The following is a 21085-nucleotide window of genomic DNA, read 5'->3' on the forward strand; positions in this document are numbered from 1 at the left end:
TCTAGAGTGTTTGAAGAGGGGATGTAAGAATTATACTTATAAGAAAGACAATCAGAAAAAGGGACCAATGGAAGAGCTAATTTATCAGCAAAGAAGGTAATCCAGCTAGTAGGATCATTAGAAGGGACATCATAAGAATTGAGGGAACACCGATCTTCTGATCTGCCTCCAAACCAGAGACGAAGGGGTATCAGGGCACATGCTCTCACAAAACTTATGCCAACCAAGACGTTTCTTTTCATTAAAAAGTCTGCGAGCAGCTGCAGAAGCTTGTTGGTAGACTAAAAAGTTTTCCAAGGTCATGCACAGACTGTATGACCTTTCTGCCACTTTTCTTTTTAGAATAATCTCAGTACATTTGGAATCCCATCAAAGAGGAGAAATTTTCCTTTGTGTTGAAGGTTTGCGTGGGCTATGTAAACTGGCAGATGAGGTAAGGGTGTTGACAAAATCATTATATGAAGATAGGCAGTTTTCAGTAGAAACTGCGGGGAGCGCAGCTATCTAAGAGTCAATTGAAGATGAAAAGTCTGACCAATTGGCCCGATTAAGATTAAGTTTTAAAAGAGGGGAAGGGCGAGTATTACTCCTTGAATTGGTTGGGAGATCATTTTAAATAGGGAAGTGGTCACTTCCACATGTGCTCTGAAAAATACTGTTATTGTGTTACTGAGACATACAATGTTTTATATATCTTTGTCTATTGTGTTCAGGACATGCTTTGTTGGTGGCATATTGAGAGGCAGTGCAAAATAAACATAGAGATTCTGATTCAGGGATATTACAATCATCGCCAGAATGGGCTAGAGTACAACGGTACCATCTAGGCTTCGATCGACATTGTGACGTGACCAAATCTACAGCAGTTAAGACACTGGATTGTTGGAAGTTGGTAAGTCTCAATGGGGAGGGAATTATTGCAGGAGAATACTCTCTCAGGAAGGGATTGTCCTTGAAACATCAAAACAACAGTTTGCGTTGGAGTCCATGTGATTTGCCCATAGAGTTCAACTTGCGATTAAGGCGTCTGGCTTTGAGGACTAAACTAACCCCTTCAGGAATTTCTAACATTTCAACAAATTCCTGCATCGACAAATCAGCTAGGACACCTCTCACAAGGCCCATACGGGAAATATTATAATTAGAAATGGTAACAGAAGGTAGAAGTAGGAAAGTGGTTGGACGGTACAATGGGATTAGACATAAAATTATTAGCATCTAAGCCCGACTTAAACTCAATAGATATTCTGTTACGACCCACTTTCTTAACATCATCTTGCACAACATTGGATACTTTGTTTTTTATTAAAAAGTGACCAAATTTAATTGGACGGATTGATGAACCAGAGGACGGGTCAGATTCAGGGCTAGAAACGTGGAACAATAAAGGGCCCTTGTCATTGATATGGTATGACTTAGGTGAGTCAGTGAGAGATGGATGGGAGTAAAAGCCAGGGTTGACGTCATCAGCAGATGACCGAACATCAGTCATTGCTTTTTTGGAAGGTTCCGCTAAACCTTCATTAACATTTTCGTGTCTGCGTTTGACACCAGGTTGGGGAATTGTTGAGATGTTATTAATTAACCACCACCAATAGGATAAGTTAGAGCTTAGATTCATTAAACTACGAGAAAAATAGAAAATACTAAATAATTAAATCCAAAACACGTGTAAACACATAACCCACAACCGCCGGCCTTCACCGTTTCGCAAGTACTGTAACTTCTGCAACAATTATGTTGGTGATATCGAACATTTCATATTTAAATGTGCTTTTCGTTTGACAGATTGATTCTTGTCAGTGAAATTAGTGACATATGAAAAAATCAAGTGATAGTGCAAGATCCCTCCCGCCGCCTGTGTGATAAGATAGATCCTATTTCGTGCCTCTTCAGAAAAAGAAATTCATCAAAAATACAGTAATAGTACAGAATAAAAATACTGAAGACTTGGCCTAAAGGTCTAGATACCAGGTCATAAACACCAAAAAAAAAAAAAAAAACACTTCGTTGTCCGTAAACAAGTCGGTTCATGCTTTTAAAAAACACGTAATTTCTTAATAATAAATAATTAGTTATTTACTATTGATGATACTTGTAATTAAGTATAAATGATGCTCCCAATTTATTACATTGTATAAAACAAACAACATAACACATATTATAAACTACCATATAACAAGAAAATATGCCTACAACCAGGAAAAAGGTTACAAAAACTGTATACAATGAAAACGATAGTGAGCCTGACGGAGATTTTATTGATTCTGGATCCGATGCAGTTATATCCTCAGCATCTAGCTCCAATGAAGAGGAGGAACAAAATTCGTCTGCTGATGAGTTTAAAAACACAAAAAAACAGAGACGGTATCATTCGAAACTTCAGACTCCAAGAGTAAAACCACATTTTACAAAATCACTTCTTGCTACAATTCAGAAACAGTCTGATAATACAGAAAATGATGATGAAGCTCCATTAATTTCTGTTAAGGATTTAACTGATGCCGATAAACTTCTGCCCCTACTTAATCTCTCCGAGAGTGGTTTGTTATTTTCATATGTTCCTCTTATAAATTAATAACCAATCAAAATATACCATCCTATTTTACAAAATTTTCATTTGAAAACATATAAATAGTAACCTTTTTCTTAATTATGTATAATTTTATTCTTATCTAGATAGCAGTGACGATGAAGGGCCAAAAATTAAAACAGAAAAGAAAACTCCTAAAACAATGTTCTCACAAATTGAAGACTCTGACAGTGAGAGTACAAAGGTTGAATATAAAGATGTAAGTTTGTTCTTGGTAGAACATGCTAACTTAAGCTTTTTGAACACTTAGGAATATGACTGTTAAATTTTACATGTGTATTAAAAATAATTTTGTTGTGCAAAGACATAAAAATCAGTGTCTAATACTAATATTGTCTTGATGAGAGAACATAACACATCCAATTAAAAACAAAAACATTGTAGTAGGGTTTAGATGTAAAGATTAAAATAATTAGATTTTAACAGTTTAAAAAGTTAATTGTTTTATACATTCATATAATATAGGATGTATTATTTAACATTTGTATATATACAATAAACTTAAGATGATAACTTTGGGCATATTCAAAATTTATTTAAAATAAATATATTTTGCATAAGGATTCAGTATTTATTTAGTGAAATTGTATATGCTGCTAAGTAATACTAATTTGTAGTTTATCAAGATGCTGTTTATCAAAAAGTATTAAATATATAAAACACAAATTTCAGGTTTTTTCAAATCTGCAAGATGATAGTGAGGAAGTAGCAAGAAAAACATTCTTAGAATTAGAGAAACATAAAAATAAAATTGAAGAGGCAAAAACATCAATTCAAAACTATTGTATAGAGAATAGCAAAAAAGAATCCAATGTTGAAGATCTTCTTGCTTTAGGTGGTGATGTTCTTCCAGAAGAACCTGTAAAAACTAAGAAAAAAACAAGGAAAGTACGAGATGACAGTGAATCAGATATGGAAGATTGGGAGGAAGTTAATGGTAATAGAATTTTTTATATTTTGCTTATTATTTTGTAAATTTTTCATATTGTATATTCATATTATAACAGTCATTTTATTATAATAAAACTTTTAAAAGATAACTAGAACCCCCTAGAATAAGACACTAACTTTTGTATATTTTTGGAACAAAATGGGGCTTGGAATGAATAAAAATGCAAATGTTTTGTGATTCATTCTTAAATAACTTTTTATTCTGTCTAATTGTCTGTTTCCGTAAAACTGTGAACAGTAAAAAGTATGTAATATAAAAGTTTAATTACTTACTATTAAGTGCAGAGATCACAACAAATAGTATTGATCCAAGTGATAAATTAATATTTAGATACCTGAAATATTTCTATATCATTTAACTATTCATCATATAACATATATATATGTTAGTATATCTTTTTGGTATGTTCAGTTTCAATGTAGAGTAACTTTCATTTCTTTTTCATATCACCTCTATTATAATTTGAATGAGATTCTTATATCTTTTACATAACTTTCCAGAAAGTAAACTTCCAACAAAGGATGGCATTGAGTTATTTGTGGAAATTCCAGGTGTATGTTGCAGAAAATCAAAAAAGACTTTAGATGTCGAGATGATGATGAAAAGAAAAATGAACAGAGTAAAGAAAGAACAACAGCTTATTATTCATAAAGTACATGTATTGTGTTGGCTTGGCCACGGTAATTTTGTAAGCGGAGTCTTAAATGATCAAGATATTTTATCAGCAGCACTTTCAATGGTTCCATCCAAAGAATGCTACCCAGGGCAACGAGTTGATATGAAGTATTTAGAACAAATAACTTCATGGTATCACGACAAAGTCATCCTAAAACAAGATAGACACGAAAACAAATTCAGGACTAAAGCACCCACTTTAAAGAACATTCTCCTTGAACAAATAAAAAAAAAAGTTTTCTCAACAAAGAAATATATTGTTTATGTGTTTGTTGCTATGTTGAGATCTCTTGGCCTGCAATGCCGTGTTATGTTTAATTTTGTTACTGTTCCAATAAGGCCACTAAATTCAGAACTATACTCTTTATCCACAAAAGAAAAAACAGAAAATGATAAAAATGACGATGATGGTAATAAGACAGTTAAAAAAGGAGTAAAGAAGGAAAGTAAAAAATTAAAAATTCCTCAACTAGATGGTATTTATGATGAAAGTTCCAGTGATAGTGATGAAATGACCAATATTACCCAATTAGATGGTAATGATGACGTTTCCCCAGTTAAAAGAAGGAACACAAGAAGCCAAAAAAGTGTTCAAAATAAAGATGTTTCACCTCCTAAAAGAGCAAGAAGAAATAAAGAAATAGAAAAACCCAAGGAAGAACCTACAGAAAAGCCAAAGAGGAATGTAAGAAAAAAGAAAGATCAGACAGAGGCAAATGAACCACCAAAAATAGTTGTCACAAACGATGAAAACATCTCCAGCCAATATTTTGAAACTGCAAAACCAACAGTTGAAATAACTAAACGTAAACGAACAAAAACAACAGATGCAGCAAACGTACAACAAACAAAACCAAGAACTAAAAGTGCTCCGGGGACATCTATGAATACAAGCAAATATTTTGAAGAAAGTGTAAAAACTAGATCAAGAAAAAAAGATGATAATCAAAGAATATGTCATAGAGATTTAAAGGGCGAGATACCGAAAGCTAAAAATGACGTAACAGATGATTTGGTGCATATTATAAAGAGTAGAGTCAAAGAGGCAAAGGAACAAACTAAGAGGTTAAAAGTAAAAGGTATGTATCACATTGTTTTATCATATCTCTTTCTCCGATCATATGTCAGTAAGATGGTGATATGTTTTGGATAATACGAATTCTTGCGCAATTTACTCTTAAAAATATTCGAGGGTTTAGGTTGTACATAGGTTATATAAAAGATAAACTTTTATGGTCCTTCCAAACCCAAGTCATATTATAGCATTTTATTTCCGTCCCCCTCGGTGATGATTAAGATTATACACGATGGTGACGATCCTTCTGGCCTTAGGCTAAGGCAATACAGGTTATAAAGGAATTTCGCGCGTTGGACAAAAAAGTAATACGCCCCCCCCCCCCCCCCCCTCTGTGATACGTGAATTGCTGAACAAGCCCTCCCCCCTCAAGCCTCACGTGATTAATGGACAGTCCCTATTTACATAATTCCCCGGTCAATTACCAAGTTTTATTTTTAAATTGTACTGAAATTTTTGTTATTGTGGTAACAATTTGCTAAAGGCCAATACTTTTATTGTTTTTCGATGTAATCTCCGATCCTCTACACATCGTCGTATTCGATGGAACCACTCAGAAAAGCAGTGGGCCCATTCTTCCTTAGGGATCTCTTCTATGGCATTTTCGTACGATTTAACCGCATCTTCAGGGCTCGTAAAGCGATATGAAAGTCGCAGGACACCAGGTCAGGACTGTAGGGCGGATGACTCATTATCTCGACACCTGCCATAGTCAAATATTCAACAGTCCGATTAGCGGAGCGCTGAAGCATTGACGTGGTGAAGGAGGATCCTGCTTCGAGGGCGCTCCTGTCGATTGACATAGCAGTCTACAGTAACTGTCCTTCCATCTTCTAGCACAACTGTCGCGAAATGACCTTTCCGACCAAAGAATGAGGCAATCATCTTTTTTCCTTGACGACTTCCTTTCTTTACCATAGTTGGCCGATCCTCGAAAGGAATCACCCACTTTCGAACTTGACTCATACCTAGGCTTCCCGTATCTGCTGATAGGTCACTCTCTTATCTTCCTCCATCATGCGTCGCTCAGCACTGATGTTATCTTCAGTAGTCGCTGTTAAAGGACGTCCCTCACGCGGATCATCATTGGGATTGCTTCGTCCACGCTTAAACTCGTTAAAGCTTAAATAGTGCCACGAGATGGGGCTGCATTAGGAAATGCTAATCGCAGCCTATCATAGTTTTGTTGGTGAGTAAGCCCACAACGAAAGTCATAATAAATCATTGGCCGAAAATTTTCTCGCGTCAGGTGCATTGTCACGTGTAACAAGAGTTTTAGGTTTGCCGCCAATTCACAAAAACAAATGACAAATGAATGAAATAGACTACATAAGGTTACCAAAGAGTTCCAAAATTGAAATTCAAAAAAGTTTTCATTAGCAATGTTTCTAACTGGCCAGTTCTAAACATTTTCAGTGTTACCCACGTATGATTCAGGCAAACATTAATATAAACTAAACAATTCCAGGTAAAGTAAAAGAAGAATCAGACGACAGTGATTATCTAACAGTGGAATCTCCTAAACGAAGAAGATCTAATAGCAGCGATGAATTTAAACCGAGCAAAATAAGTCCAAAACCGGGACCAAGTCGTAAAGTGGACAGAAGAGTGTTCTCCACAGACGATGAAATTCCTCAAGATAAAATTAATGTATGGTGTGAAGTGTTTGTGGAGGAATTGGAACAATGGGTAGCGGTTGATGTTGTTAGGGGTAAAGTGCACTGCGTTAATGAGATATATGTAAGTTGTCTTTACATAATGTTTGTTTTTTCTCCGTCAGAGACCATTTCATCCTTTTAGGTCTGGACTTCAGATTTCTATATCTGTTACATTATTTCATACACAGCATGGTCTTGTATGTCAAGTTTTCGAGAGTCATACAGTAAACAATACCTACGTATTTATATATGTATGTATCAATAATTACAAAACTGGTGTTACTACCGTCGTCCGACATTATAACTTAATATTTAAACACAGTCAGTGCGCACGTCCGGCGCAGGCGACGTTCGAAACTCAAGTGACTAAAGAATTCACTTACTGCCACGAAACAGTCGCGCCACTGACATTTGGTAGATCACACAGACTAGGCATTGTCAATTGTCAACGTTGACAGTCTTTCTTTACATACCACACCGCATTCTACGACTAACTTCAGAGTGGCGGGAATTTTGAAATATTCATTGTCCGACATGTATATTATATTTTTTACTTTACACCATTAAGATTTCTGTAACTGTCAATCTAATAGGCAAGTAGGTGATCAGCCTCCTGTGAGGCCAAGGATTTTTTATCTGACTTACGAAGTCTGAAGATATCATCGCTGATTAGATAAACTGATGACCTTTGTTTTTTCACAATTTATAGAAGACCAAAGCAGCCTACAGCACGCCCGAAAGGGTGGTCATCGCCGCCCATGGACATCACCATCTTAGTTGGTGCGTTGCCGGCCTTTCAGGGATTTATCCATACATTTTCTAAAATATTTCAGAGTAAAAGCACACACCCATTAACATACGCAGTCGGTTGGGATAATAACAACTATTTGAAAGATTTAACTCGCCGTTATGTGCCTCAGTGGAACACGGTTACACGCAAACAGCGCGTCGATAACGTTTGGTGGAATATAGCGATAAAGCCCTGGCTCGGACCGAAAACCGCAAGAGATAGAGAGGAAGATGAGAGATTGGATCAGATGCAGTTAGAAGCGCCGTTGCCGAAGGTTATTTCTGAGTGAGTAAAAAATATTTCGCATTTTCTTAATATAATAATAATCAATGGTGCTACAACCTTTTTAGGTCTGGGCCTCAGATTCTGTATCTGTATCATGATCGTTTGTAAATCTAATAGGCAAGTAGGTTATCAGCCTTCCGTGCCTGACGCACGCCGTCGACTTTTTAGGTCTGGGCCTCAGATTTCTGTATCTGTTTCATGATCAATTGTTAATCGAATAGGCAAGTAGGTGATCAGCGGTCCGAACCTGACGCACGTCGTCGACTTTTTAGGTCTGGGCCTCAGATGTCTGTATCTGTTTCATGATCATTTGTTAATCGAATAGGTAAGTAGGTGTTCAGCGTTCCGTGCCTGACGCACGTCGTCGACTTTTTAGGTCTGGGCCTCAGATGTCTGTATCTGTTTCATGATCATTTGTTAATCGAATAGGTAAGTAGGTGATCAGCGTTCCGTGCCTGACGCACGTCGTCGACTTTTTAGGTCTGGGCCTCAGATTTATGTATCTGTTTCACGATCATTTGTTAATCGAATAGGCAAATAGGTGATCAGCCTTCTGTGCCTGACTTTTTGGGTCTAAGGCAACCCGGTTTCCTCGCGATGTTTTCCTTCACCGTTCGAGCTAATGTTAAATATGCACATAGAAAGAAACTCCATTGATGCACAGTCGGGGATCGAACCTAAGACCTCAGGAATGAACGTCCCACGATGAAGCCACTAGGCCAACACTGCTCTATTATATATTTTCTTACCTTTACCTTTATTTCGAGATCATTACTAAACGAATTTTTTACTAAATATAGTTATCAATGCCATTTTTTTACATCGTCAAAATCTACTGAGAGATATTATATTGGACATATTTAATTTCCCAATAATTTGGTAGATGGCGCTAAATTAAAAACGTTACTTAACTATAATTTAAAACATAATTATTAGCGAACCCTACAGAAGTTGTCACCTACCATTTATGGAATTGACTTAAAAGTTTATATATAACTATAATTTTGACATAAATGTAAATTATTCACATATATATATTTGATAAAGGATCGTTCAAGTATTACGTCACGCAATTTTCGGAGATTCTTGAATCCCCCCCCCCCCCCATGAAACGCGCCGTAAAGTTTCTGTATCCAATAGTAAAACGTTTCGTGACCACCCCCAGTGACTCTTTACCCCTCCCCCCCATTCGTTAAGTAATACTTGAGCGCCCCCTGAAGTGTGATTTTTAGTTTAGTTACAGTTTATTTTTATACGATATTAATGCTAGGGGAATAGCATTTTTATTTGAATTTGATATTTATATTTTTCGTTCAATTGACGTGTGCATAAAATATCTTTAAAATAAATTATAATACCTAGAATTTTGTATTGAATATAGTAACAATTTATTAAACAAATATTACATAATTAAAAAAAAAATAGTATCTCTCGAAACTAGTCTTCAATACAAAAAAAAAACATAATGGTGTAATCCAGTGTTTCGGAATCATTTTCGTGTCATGCCATGATGTTAGCCTTTCTAATGTAGTCTTCCTACGTAACATAAATATAACATAACTTTTTAATGTTAAAAATTGTTAACTTAAATGATGGTTTTAGGAAGAAATTACTAGGAAATTGATAACGAAAATCAGTCAATACATTTTCAAAACATAATGAAAAACTGAAATTCAAATTCCAAATAATTTTATTGAATTTTAGAGTAGCTCCTTAATAATAAAATTGTCCACTGTAGGTTGTGGGCTCTAAGTTGAGAAACACTACTCTAAACCTGTATAAATCTAGTTTAACACAAAATGTCATTAAAATCGGTCCAGCTGTTAGGTCAAATGATTAATATATATAGAATAGTGATTTGTCTGTTATGTGTCCTTATTGAATAAATGACATGACTAAACGTTACGTCGTCAACTATATCGACAATCTAATATTTCCAAAATCTTGAAACACAACACAACTTAAAAAAATTTTTTAGTTTTTAACATAAAAAAATTCTATCATCACAGATAACTCCAATGCGGGTATCTATTAACAATAATAATAATTAAAATATTTGCAAAAACACTATTACTGACAGTATATGAAGCGATGTAAATCAGACTACATATGCAGTTAATTAATTATTTTCATACATAGTGTTATGTTTCCAGGTACAAAAACCATCCGTTATACGCTTTACAGCGCCATCTATTGAAATTCGAAGCGATTTATCCCGCCGATGCGGCCGTACTAGGTTACGTACGTAAGGAACCCGTGTACGCCCGCGAGTGCGTATACGTCTGCCGTTCGAGAGACACGTGGTTAAAGGAAGCCAAGGTTGTCAAATTGGGAGAGAAGCCTTATAAGATCGTTAAGGCCAGGCCCAAATGGGATAAGGTCAATATATATATATTTTTTAATGTAATAGCAGGCAAACGGGAAGGAGGCTCACCTGATGTGAAGCGATACCGCCGCCCATGGACACTCACATTGCCAGAAGGCTCGCAAGTGCGTTGCCGGCCCTTCAAGAATTGGTACGCTCTTTTCTTGAAGGACCCTAAGTCGAATTGGTTCGGAAATACTTCAGTGGGCAGCTGGTTCCATATAGTGGTGGTGCGCGGCAGATACTGCCTTAGAAAACTCAACTGCTCAGTTGTGGAACGACGGACGTCAAGGTGATACGGATGGTATTTTGTATTTTGCCTTGACGTCCGGTAATGAATTAATAATAATATATATTATTTATTTTATTTTAGGTTCAAGTTAAATTCTTGACATCGTTTTATATAATACTTACACGCTCCCTGTATTAAAATTCATTACAATTAAGGTTTTTATGTTTTCTACGCTAAGTATATTGTATGGGAACAATTCAAGTCACATCGAAATCGGTTTAGTTGTTTTTGAGATTCGATGTCAGTTTGATTTTATTGAATTTCTGGAAAAAGGACTTTTTTAGTTTATTTTAATCTTCATATATAAGTAAGTCCGGTGGATACAGCGTGCGACGCTGATCACCTATTTGCCTATTCGATTAACAAATGATCATGAAACAGATAAATAAATCTGAGGCCCAGACCTAAAAAGTCGACGGCGTGCGTCAGGCACTGAAGGCTGATCACCTACTTGCTTATTCGATTAACAAATGATCATGAAACAGTTAAAGAAATCTGAGGCCCAGACCTAAAAAGTCGACGGCGTGCGTCAGGCACAGAAGGCTGATCACCTACTTGCTTATTCGATTAACAAATGATCATGAAACAGATAAATAAATCTGAGGCCCAGACCTAAAAAGTCGACGGCGTGCGTCAGGCACTGAAGGCTGATCACCTACTTGCTTATTCGATTAACAAATGATCATGAAACAGTTAAAGAAATCTGAGGCCCAGACCTAAAAAGTCGACGGCGTGCGTCAGGCACAGAAGGCTGATCACCTACTTGCTTATTCGATTAACAAATGATCATGAAACAGATAAATAAATCTGAGGCCCAGACCTAAAAAGTCGACGGCGTGCGTCAGGCAAAGAAGGCTGATCACCTATTTGCCTATTCCATTAACAAATGATCATGAAACAGATAAAGAAATCTGAGGCCCAGACCTAAAAAGTCGACGGCGTGCGTCAGGCAAAGAAGGCTGATCACCTATTTGCCTATTCGATTAACAAATGATCATGAAACAGATAAAGAAATCTGAGGCCCAGACCTAAAAAGTCAACGGCGTGCGTCAGGCACAGAAGGCTGATCACCTACTTGCCTATTCGATTAACAAATGATCATGAAACAGATAAAGAAATCTGAGGCCCAGACCTAAAAAGTCGACGGCGTGCGTCAGGCACAGAAGGCTGATCACCTACTTGCCTATTCGATTAACAAATGATCATGAAACAGATAAAGAAATCTGAGGCCCAGACCTAAAAAGTCGACGGCGTGCGTCAGGCAAAGAAGGCTGATCACCTATTTGCCTATTCGATTAACAAATGATCATGAAACAGATAAAGAAATCTGAGGCCCAGACCTAAAAAGTCGACGGCGTGCGTCAGGCACAGAAGGCTGATCACCTACTTGCCTATTCGATTAACAAATGATCATGAAACAGATAAAGAAATCTGAGGCCCAGACCTAAAAAGTTGACGGCGTGCGTCAGGCAAAGAAGGCTGATCACCTATTTGCCTATTCGATTAACAAATGATCATGAAACAGATAAAGAAATCTGAGGCCCAGACCTAAAAAGTCGACGGCGTGCGTCAGGCAAAGAAGGCTGATCACCTACTTGCCTATTCGATTAACAAATGATCATGAAACAGATAAAGAAATCTGAGGCCCAGACCTAAAAAGTCGACGGCGTGTGTCAGGCACAGAAGGCTGATCACCTATTTGCCTATTCGATTAACAAATGATCATGAAACAGATAAAGAAATCTGAGGCCCAGACCTAAAAAGTCGACGGCGTGCGTCAGGCACAGAAGGCTGATCACCTACTTGCCTATTCGATTAACAAATGATCATGAAACAGATAAAGAAATCTGAGGCCCAGACCTAAAAAGTCAACGGCGTGCGTCAGGCACAGAAGGCTGATCACCTACTTGCCTATTCGATTAACAAATGATCATGAAACAGATAAAGAAATCTGAGGCCCAGACCTAAAAAGTCGACGGCGTGCGTCAGGCACAGAAGGCTGATCACCTACTTGCCTATTCGATTAACAAATGATCATGAAACAGATAAAGAAATCTGAGGCCCAGACCTAAAAAGTCGACGGCGTGCGTCAGGCACAGAAGGCTGATCACCTACTTGCCTATTCGATTAACAAATGATCATGAAACAGATAAAGAAATCTGAGGCCCAGACCTAAAAAGTCGACGGCGTGCGTCAGGCAAAGAAGGCTGATCACCTATTTGCCTATTCGATTAACAAATGATCATGAAACAGATAAAGAAATCTGAGGCCCAGACCTAAAAAGTCGACGGCGTGCGTCAGGCACAGAAGGCTGATCACCTACTTGCCTATTCGATTAACAAATGATCATGAAACAGATAAAGAAATCTGAGGCCCAGACCTAAAAAGTCGACGGCGTGCGTCAGGCAAAGAAGGCTGATCACCTATTTGCCTATTCGATTAACAAATGATCATGAAACAGATAAAGAAATCTGAGGCCCAGACCTAAAAAGTCGACGGCGTGCGTCAGGCACAGAAGGCTGATCACCTACTTGCCTATTCGATTAACAAATGATCATTAAACAGATAAAGAAATCTGAGGCCCAGACCTAAAAAGATTGTAAACATTGATTTATTTATGTAAGTAAGTTAGCTGGTGGTGGATTCCTGCTTGCTGCCTTGCCTTACAATCTTGGACTTTGAAACAAATGCCAAAATACGCTCATACCAGCTAGGACTAATCCAAAAGGAACAAAAGACCTTTCGCATGTAACAATGTTTTTAGAATTTCATTAGTTTAATATTTTATTTTAAATATCACTCAGTTATTACAGCGTATGATTTGATATTTTTGAGGCGATTGTAACACCTAAGAATCGATTCAAATGTTTTGCCTCTACCGTGTCTTGATTGACTTTTTTAAATATTAGGTCCTTACATATGAAATTGGCGTTTTGTATGGGAGGAACAAAAAGTCGAATATTTTTAAATATAATATATTTAATTAATCAAAGTATGGACCATTGTTTTCTATGCACTTTTGCCATCTCATAGGTAGTTCATTGATCCTTTTACTAAAAAAACCAGTCGGACGGGAATCAATAAAATCTGTGAAGGCGATTTGGACTGTCCCATCAGAGTTAAATTTTTTCCCTTGCAAGTTGTCCAAATTTCGAAAAAAATGGTAATCTGTTGGAGCAAGGTCCGGGGAGGATGTCTTAGACATTCCAATTGAAGCTCTTCTAATTTGGTAGCCGTCTGTTGTGCAGTGTGTGGTCTAGCGTTGTCGTGAAGTAGCAGTGGCGTGGAGCGATTGACTAGCCTAGGTTGTTTAGCAGCTAGCTACCATGATGGAAAATCATGGTTTGCAATTGCTGACAATAGACATCAGTCGTAATAGTCTGGCCAAATATGAGAAAACTGCAATGAACAATACCGGCACTAGTCCACCAAACGCTTACAGGCAACTTTTTTGGGGTTAATTTTCGCTTGGGGCAGGATTTGGCTGGCTGGCCAGGATCCAACCATTGCGCTGAGCGCTTCCAATTATCGTAAAGAATCCATTTTTCATCACAGGTAATTCAGTTTAAAATACCTTCATTATTGTGCCGGTTCAGTAATGTAACGCAGCAGTCGACGCGCGTTTGCCGGTTTGCTTCAGTCAATTCGTGAGGTTTGACCACCCACCTTTCAAGCTTTTTAATCTTCCCAATTTGCTTCAAGTGAATTAAAACAGTTTTATCACTAACACCACAGCCTGCAGCTAACTCGGACGTGGTTTGCGATGGATCCGCTTCCACAATAGCCTTCAATACTTCATTATCAACTTGGGTCTCAGGCCGTCCACGGGGCTTGTTCTGCAGGTCGAAATTTCCAGAACGAAAACGTTGGAACCAAAAACGAACTGTGTTTTCTCTTGCAACATGACCGCCATACACATCATTCACCCTTCGAGTCGTTTCCGCAGCACTAGTGCCACGGCGGAACTCGTACTCGTAAATAATGCGATACTTTAAGTTTTCCATTTTGTAAAATGAGTGACGCAAACAGAAAAAAACAAATAAATGACGGTCATCGAAGCACAAATACATGAATAAATAGCCGAACAAATTTGAATTTGGAATTCCTTACCAAAGAGGAGAACATCGTGATTAAAGTGGCCAGTACGAAATACGCCAATTTCATATGTAAGGAGTATAGTTGCAGTCTTGATATTTTATTGTTATACTTTCAGCTCTCGAACAAAATGATTACTGATAAACCTCTGGAAGTGTTCGGGCCCTGGCAAGTCCAAGACTATGAGCCGCCGACGGCTGAGAATGGGATTGTTCCCAGAAATGCATACGGAAATGTTGAACTATTCAAGGAATCCATGTTACCCAAGGGAACGGTGCATATTAAATGTGAGTATTTGCGTATTCTAAAATATATATCTTAAGAAAAACACATTTTGAACGGATTGAAGCTATGTATTATTATTAAAAACTTATAATTATTTACATCATTTTATTTTTTTTGCGACGTTTCGCGTGCTTTTCAGCGTTATGTATTATAATAATCGAAAGAATTAGATTTACACACGTAAGAAGTGAAGTTCTTTATGACCTTATTTTTCGAAAAATGATCTACTATATGGAACTTTACAGAAATTGGTTAAATAAAGTTAAATTGGATAAAGTTTAACAATAGGATTTTATTATTATAGACATGAATACAAATAATACAATTATTTCATTTTACCTTATTACTACTAAGATTATTACAAAATTTAATTAATTGTAATAGAATTATTACTAGCATTGTTATCGTTATTATATATTTTTGTTAAGAAAGGGTTCGAATCTCTTTGAATAAACCGTGGTAGGGACAAGAAAAAGATGGCGCGTAACGGAAAATGTGATGCGTAACCCAAAGATGTGACGGTAATCTTTTTTTCCAACGCCGATAAACAAGTTTCACTTCAAAAAGAAAAATTTATTAATTTGAAACACTTATGTCTGGTATTTATCGCTATACTCAAATTTTAACAATAAGAAAAATACGATATGTATGAATGTAGAAAAAGCCAAGTACGGAGTATGATGGCACGCTGTGAGCACATCAAAATGGCGGCTTGTAACGCGAAGCTAAGCGTGAATCAATATGGACGAACTTCACACTTTCGCCTGTCACATCGCCATATATAATATATATGGAAGTGGTTCAAGTATTACGTCACGTAATTTTTGGAGATTCTTGACCCCGCCTCATGAAACGTAACGTTTTCTGTATCCAATAGTTTAACGTTTCGTGATCATCCAGTGACTCTTTATGCCTAAAAGTTATCAGTATGTGGTGTACGTAACGTTTTACAAGAGGACACCCCCCCCCCCCCCCCCAAATTCGTAAAATAATACTTGCACGCTCTCTAAATTAAAATTCATTACAAAAACGTTTTTTTTTTATATTTTCTACGCTAAAAATAAAAGGGGACAATTCGAGTCTCATCGAAATCGGTTTAGTAGTTTTTGAGATTCGATGTCAGTTTGATTTTATTAAATTACTTTGAAATGGGGGCTTTTTAAGTGGTTTTTGACTATCGTAGTCAACAATTTTAATAAAAAAAAATATTTTTGATTGTTAAGAAACTTAACTCGCAATGCGCAAGCGCCGTTTTGCAGTTAAATTAATAACAATAATAAGCCTTTTTATTTACTGTTTTACAATAGTAATTAATAAGTAATATATCAATTATAGTAACCAAAAATATTGATTTTTGTTAGTAGGTTAGCTTAGTTTATGTTAGTAATACATATACATTATTTATTTATGAATTAACTGAAACCCCGGTTTGGGTGTAAAGCCCTCCAAAGACGTCCATTTGTGTCGGTATGTCCAGTTTATGCCAGCTGATCTTTTCCAATAATCTTCCCAGCGGTCTAAGGGTCTCCATCCGCCTCTTGCCTGGTGGTCCTTTCCATTGGGTAACTCTTTCCACTTTCTGCTAGACATTCTCGCTACATGGCCAGCACAATGCCATTTCAGTTTTTGAGTTTAAGCGTTTGTAACTTTAAGTGACCATGTTCTAAATGGTGACTCTTTGGCATACAATTAAATAAACACGTGTAAATCCAGAAGAAAGCGTTTTTAATCCTCTTAATTGATTGAATTACTTTCCAGTGCCAGCGTTAAACAGAGTGGCGAAGAAACTAAACATAGATTGTGCTCCGGCCATGACTGGTTTCGATTTCAATGGCGGCTACACTCACCCAGTGTTCGATGGATTCGTTGTTTGCAAGGAATTCGAGGAAATCATCACTGAAGCCTGGGTTAAGGTGAGAATTTTTATATAAAACCCATTTTCTTAAGTTTCTCCTTAATGTGATTTTATTCTCGTAGTTAGTGCTACACCCTCCCTCGCGAGGGGGGTGTTTTGTCCTGTTCGGGGCGTATGCCCCCTACAGGTGGTGTCTGTGTCTGTGTTCTGCTGATACAGGGCGGTACGGGGGCGGGCATATAGCCCTTGGTGAGGGCTGAAGGCGCGCGGGGATGCTCAGTCTCTACCCGCTGCGCGCAGCAATGTGATTTTACTTAGCCTACCTTCTTAGTATATACCAATATGGAACGTAAGCTATGCTAACCCAGAGGTTGTTCGGTTCTTCGGAATGAAACCTATGCTAACCCAGAGGTTGTTCGGTTCTTCGGAATGAAACCTATGCTAACCCAGAGGTTGTTCGGTTCTTCGGAATGAAACCTATGCTAACCCAGAGTTTGTTCGGTTCTTCGAAATGAAACCTATGCTAACACAGAGGTTGTTCGGTTCTTCGGAATGAAACCTATGCTAACCCAGAGGTTGTTCGGTTCTTCGGAATGAAACCTATGCTAACACAGAGGCTATTCAGTTTTTTAGGAATGAAACCTATGCTGACCCAGAGGTTGTTCGGATTTTAGGAATGAAACCTATGCTAACCCAGAGTCTGTTCGGTTCTTCGGAATGAAACCTATGCTAAGCCAGAGGTTGTTCGGATTTTAGGAATGAAACCTATGCTAACCCAGATACTGTTCGGTTTTCATAAAAACTTTTTCAGTTTTTCTGTGATTTTTTCTCTATGTATGTTTTTAATTAACATATAAAAATAGGGGTCGCTCGTAGAGGGGTAAATTGAGGGTTGTATGGGATTAGATAGTAGATAAATTAAACACAATTTTCAAGTAAATTAATTGTATTTTATCGTTTTGTTTCAATTCGATGTAAACTGTCGATAAAAAATACTATTCATATATATGCTACAGTTGTATGTATTTTTGGGCTGTATCGTAAAAAAATTGTCTAATTTTTTTAAATTTTAATTTAGGGCTATAAAAAAAATACATGGCCGATTCGCATAAAATACACATAAATTTCACGAAAATCGGTCGAGCCATTTAGGAGAAGTTTAATTACAAACACCGTTACTGTGTGTTTTATTTATTTATACTTTGTTACCATAAAATCCATAATTATGCAAACAAAAAGTAAGTAGGTTACATAAGTTATTAGGCAATAGGCGGCCTTATCGCTAACAAGCGATTTCTTCCAGGCAACCCTAGTATGGGAGAATAAAAAATGAAATACCTAAAGAGGGTAAAGTGCATAATTAAATAACAAAAAAAAAAATGAAAATAACACGCGACCATAACTAAAATTAAATAAAATTTATAAACAGAGTGTTTATTAAGTAAATAATACTTGACCTAAGGACTCCTTGAGTCACAAGCCTTAAGGTAACATTACTTAGAAGGGAATCACAAGTAGCTAAACAGAGATATGTATACTAATGTTTCCTGCCTTGGCGTTGTTCAGCGCCCTCTAGGCATAATGTTAGGATCTAAACTTGTACATACATACATACATGGCGCAATCGTTCTCATATTGCATTATTATATAACTAGCTGCCCCCGCGAACTTCGTTTCTCCTTAATGTGGTTTTAGTTAGCCTTAATACCGTGACACGAAAGAATAATTTCACTGTATTATAATTTGAATTTGATTTACACCAGGTCTAAGTAACACGTGGTTGGCTATGCTAACACCAAAAATTAAAAAAAAATTGAAATAATTGAATTTCTCGGCATTTCGTTTACTACAAAATAAATTTTAATTTATACTTTTGTCTCAATAACACGTGGTAATTATGATATTGAATTGTAGCTTATATGACACATTTGTCGGTTTACCATAGCAGTGTCATCTATTGATTACTTACTCAATCCAGTCGAAAAGTATCGACATCTGTTAGAATCTTTTGGAGTTAACAGATAATTGTGACTGTCAATTAATTATAGACAAATACTTTGCAATAAAATAAAATTACGACTATAATTAAAGATCTAAGCTATCCTATCTCTTAAGTTGGACCAGACTGCTCACGGTGTGCCAATTTAATTTAAAATCGGTTTAAGAGTTTAAGAGTTTAAGAGTCCATCGCAGACAAACATCGTGACAGGAGATTTATATATATTAAGATAAACGTTTTTGGCCCTGGGGCTCAGATTTCGGTATTTGTTTCATCATCATTTGTCAATGTTATAATATCACTACTGGCTGTGTGTCTTTTGGCGAGCTGGTTTCCTCACGATGTTTTCCTTCACCGTTCGAGCGAATTAAAAGCGCACAAACAAAAAAGTCCATTGATGGACAGCAGGGGATCGAACCTACGACCTCAGGGATGATAATCTAATATTTTGTTTTAATAAATTACTCATTCCAGCTAAATTTTATAATTTTTGAAAATTGAAGTTCAAAATTGAGGTTTTAATCAATTTATAAATATTCCAGGACCAGGAGGAGTTAGAGAAGAGAGAAAGAGATAAAATAGAGTCGCGTGTCTATGGTAATTGGAAGAGGCTTATTAAAGGGCTCTTTATTAAAGAGCGGCTTAAAGCAAAATATGGCTTTGAAGAGCCGAGTACATCAGACACTAAGAAACGTAAAGGACCGCGATTCGTTACTTCTAAGAAGGTTTAACTATACTTTTTTTTTTTGTTTGTTGTGATAAAATCACAGTGAAATTAATTTTAAGATTTATCGCTTATTTTTGATATAGCCTAGTAAGAGCTGGTATTCTCTTAGTATTATTTTGTCACTGGTAATACTCTTATACTGAATTCGATAGTGGAAGTTGTATTATATATTATTTTGAAGTCGGTTAAAATTAGTGATTTACGCCAGTCGAGACATGCCATATAGATTGTATGTTAAGTTAACGTCACGCTTATTAATTTTCATACATTAGAAAAACACTGTCCTGCAGCGAACTACAGGTGCGCGGAAAATTGTTTTTTCTTTTTTTCCTTATGTCAAAAAAGTTTACAAAATGACACTGGCCACTAACATTCGATTAAAAAAATGACTGCATTCTTTTTTCAAACCTTAATATTTTAATCGAAATATTCTTGTGACGTCACTAGTGTACCCAAATCAAAAATCTATGCAAAAAAGTACAGAAATATAACCCTATGCCTATGGGAATAAGTTGATAATTTTTGACTATGCAGCATGAAGCATGTATGTGCATGGACAACTATAGATAGTCAGTAGAATTATTTGACAGTTATGAGTTTATTTTAGCATGTAGACGTCCGTACGACTTCTCTGAACCCTCACCATTTCACCGTTCACCTAGTAGGAGGCCAACGCTTGGCAGACTATTCCTCGACCTCCGTTTCATGTCTTTTTTGCCCCAGCATGTCAGCATGAGTCGGTCATTTGTAATCTTCGTCTAAAACCATCTTTGTACTTTATAAAGTTGTCTATTAAATTCAATTCAATTGAAAATCATTTATTCATATAAGTAACACAATTCACTAATGAACGACAAAAAAGAAATATATATATATATGAAATGCTTTTTACATATACTGCCAGCTCTCAAATGATTGAACGGAATAGAAGAACTGGCATTAAACTCTCCGAGACTATTTGCAGCCCCTTTTTATCGACTTACCTCAACTGTTTAGAAGTCTGGTCTTAACGCCATCTAGTGGTCAATCAAATTTGTGTAGTTGTAAGGTGTTATATATTTGTAAAGGTTTTGTCGAACAATTTTGTACATTTTTAACATATTATGTTTTCTATTTAAAAATCAGAAATCCTGGCAATTTATTAATTGAACTTTCAACTTTGGGAGCGTTCAAGTATTACGTAACGAATTTGGGGGGGGGGCTCTTGTAAAACGTTACGATGCGGGGCGGGGATTGAATTACGCGTTATTGCTAACATTATTTTCCACTTTCCAGTACTTTACACCACATTATGGTAAGTTTTAGGTATAAAGAGTCACTGGGGGTGGTCACGAAACGTTTTACTATTGGATTCACTAGGGGGGGGGGGGCAAGAATCTCCAAAAATTGCGTGACGTAATACTTGAACGCTCCCTTTCGTTTATACAACAAATATAAAC

At 36.7% G+C, this 21085-nt stretch overlaps 1 protein-coding gene across 1 annotated transcript; it reads left to right on the forward strand.

The window, feature by feature from the left end:
• The first annotated feature begins 1882 nt into the window (after positions 1–1882).
• On the forward strand, positions 1883–20478 carry LOC123715343 (DNA repair protein complementing XP-C cells). The gene is made up of 10 exons (XM_045670313.1): positions 1883–2543; positions 2680–2792; positions 3266–3530; positions 4046–5299; positions 6764–7035; positions 7787–8028; positions 10182–10407; positions 14899–15067; positions 16824–16978; positions 19462–20478. The coding sequence occupies exons 1-10, from the start codon at positions 2189–2191 to the stop codon at positions 19648–19650; spliced, it is 3240 nt and encodes a 1079-aa protein (XP_045526269.1). The 5' UTR covers positions 1883–2188; the 3' UTR covers positions 19651–20478.
• The last annotated feature ends 607 nt before the right edge of the window (positions 20479–21085 follow it).

This window comes from Pieris brassicae, chromosome 10, assembly GCF_905147105.1.
Source record: "Pieris brassicae chromosome 10, ilPieBrab1.1, whole genome shotgun sequence".
NCBI classification, from domain to species: Eukaryota; Metazoa; Arthropoda; class Insecta; order Lepidoptera; family Pieridae; genus Pieris; species Pieris brassicae.

Bases quoted from the DNA above. Each gene is read 5' to 3' on its own strand.
- LOC123715343 (XM_045670313.1), top strand. From the start codon at position 2,189: ATGCCTACAACCAGGAAAAAGGTTACAAAAACTGTATACAATGAAAAC. The intron at 8,029-10,181 runs GTGAGTAAAAAA...TTATGTTTCCAG, and splicing joins TTGCCGAAGGTTATTTCTGA to GTACAAAAACCATCCGTTAT. The intron at 16,979-19,461 runs GTGAGAATTTTT...TAAATATTCCAG, and splicing joins TCACTGAAGCCTGGGTTAAG to GACCAGGAGGAGTTAGAGAA.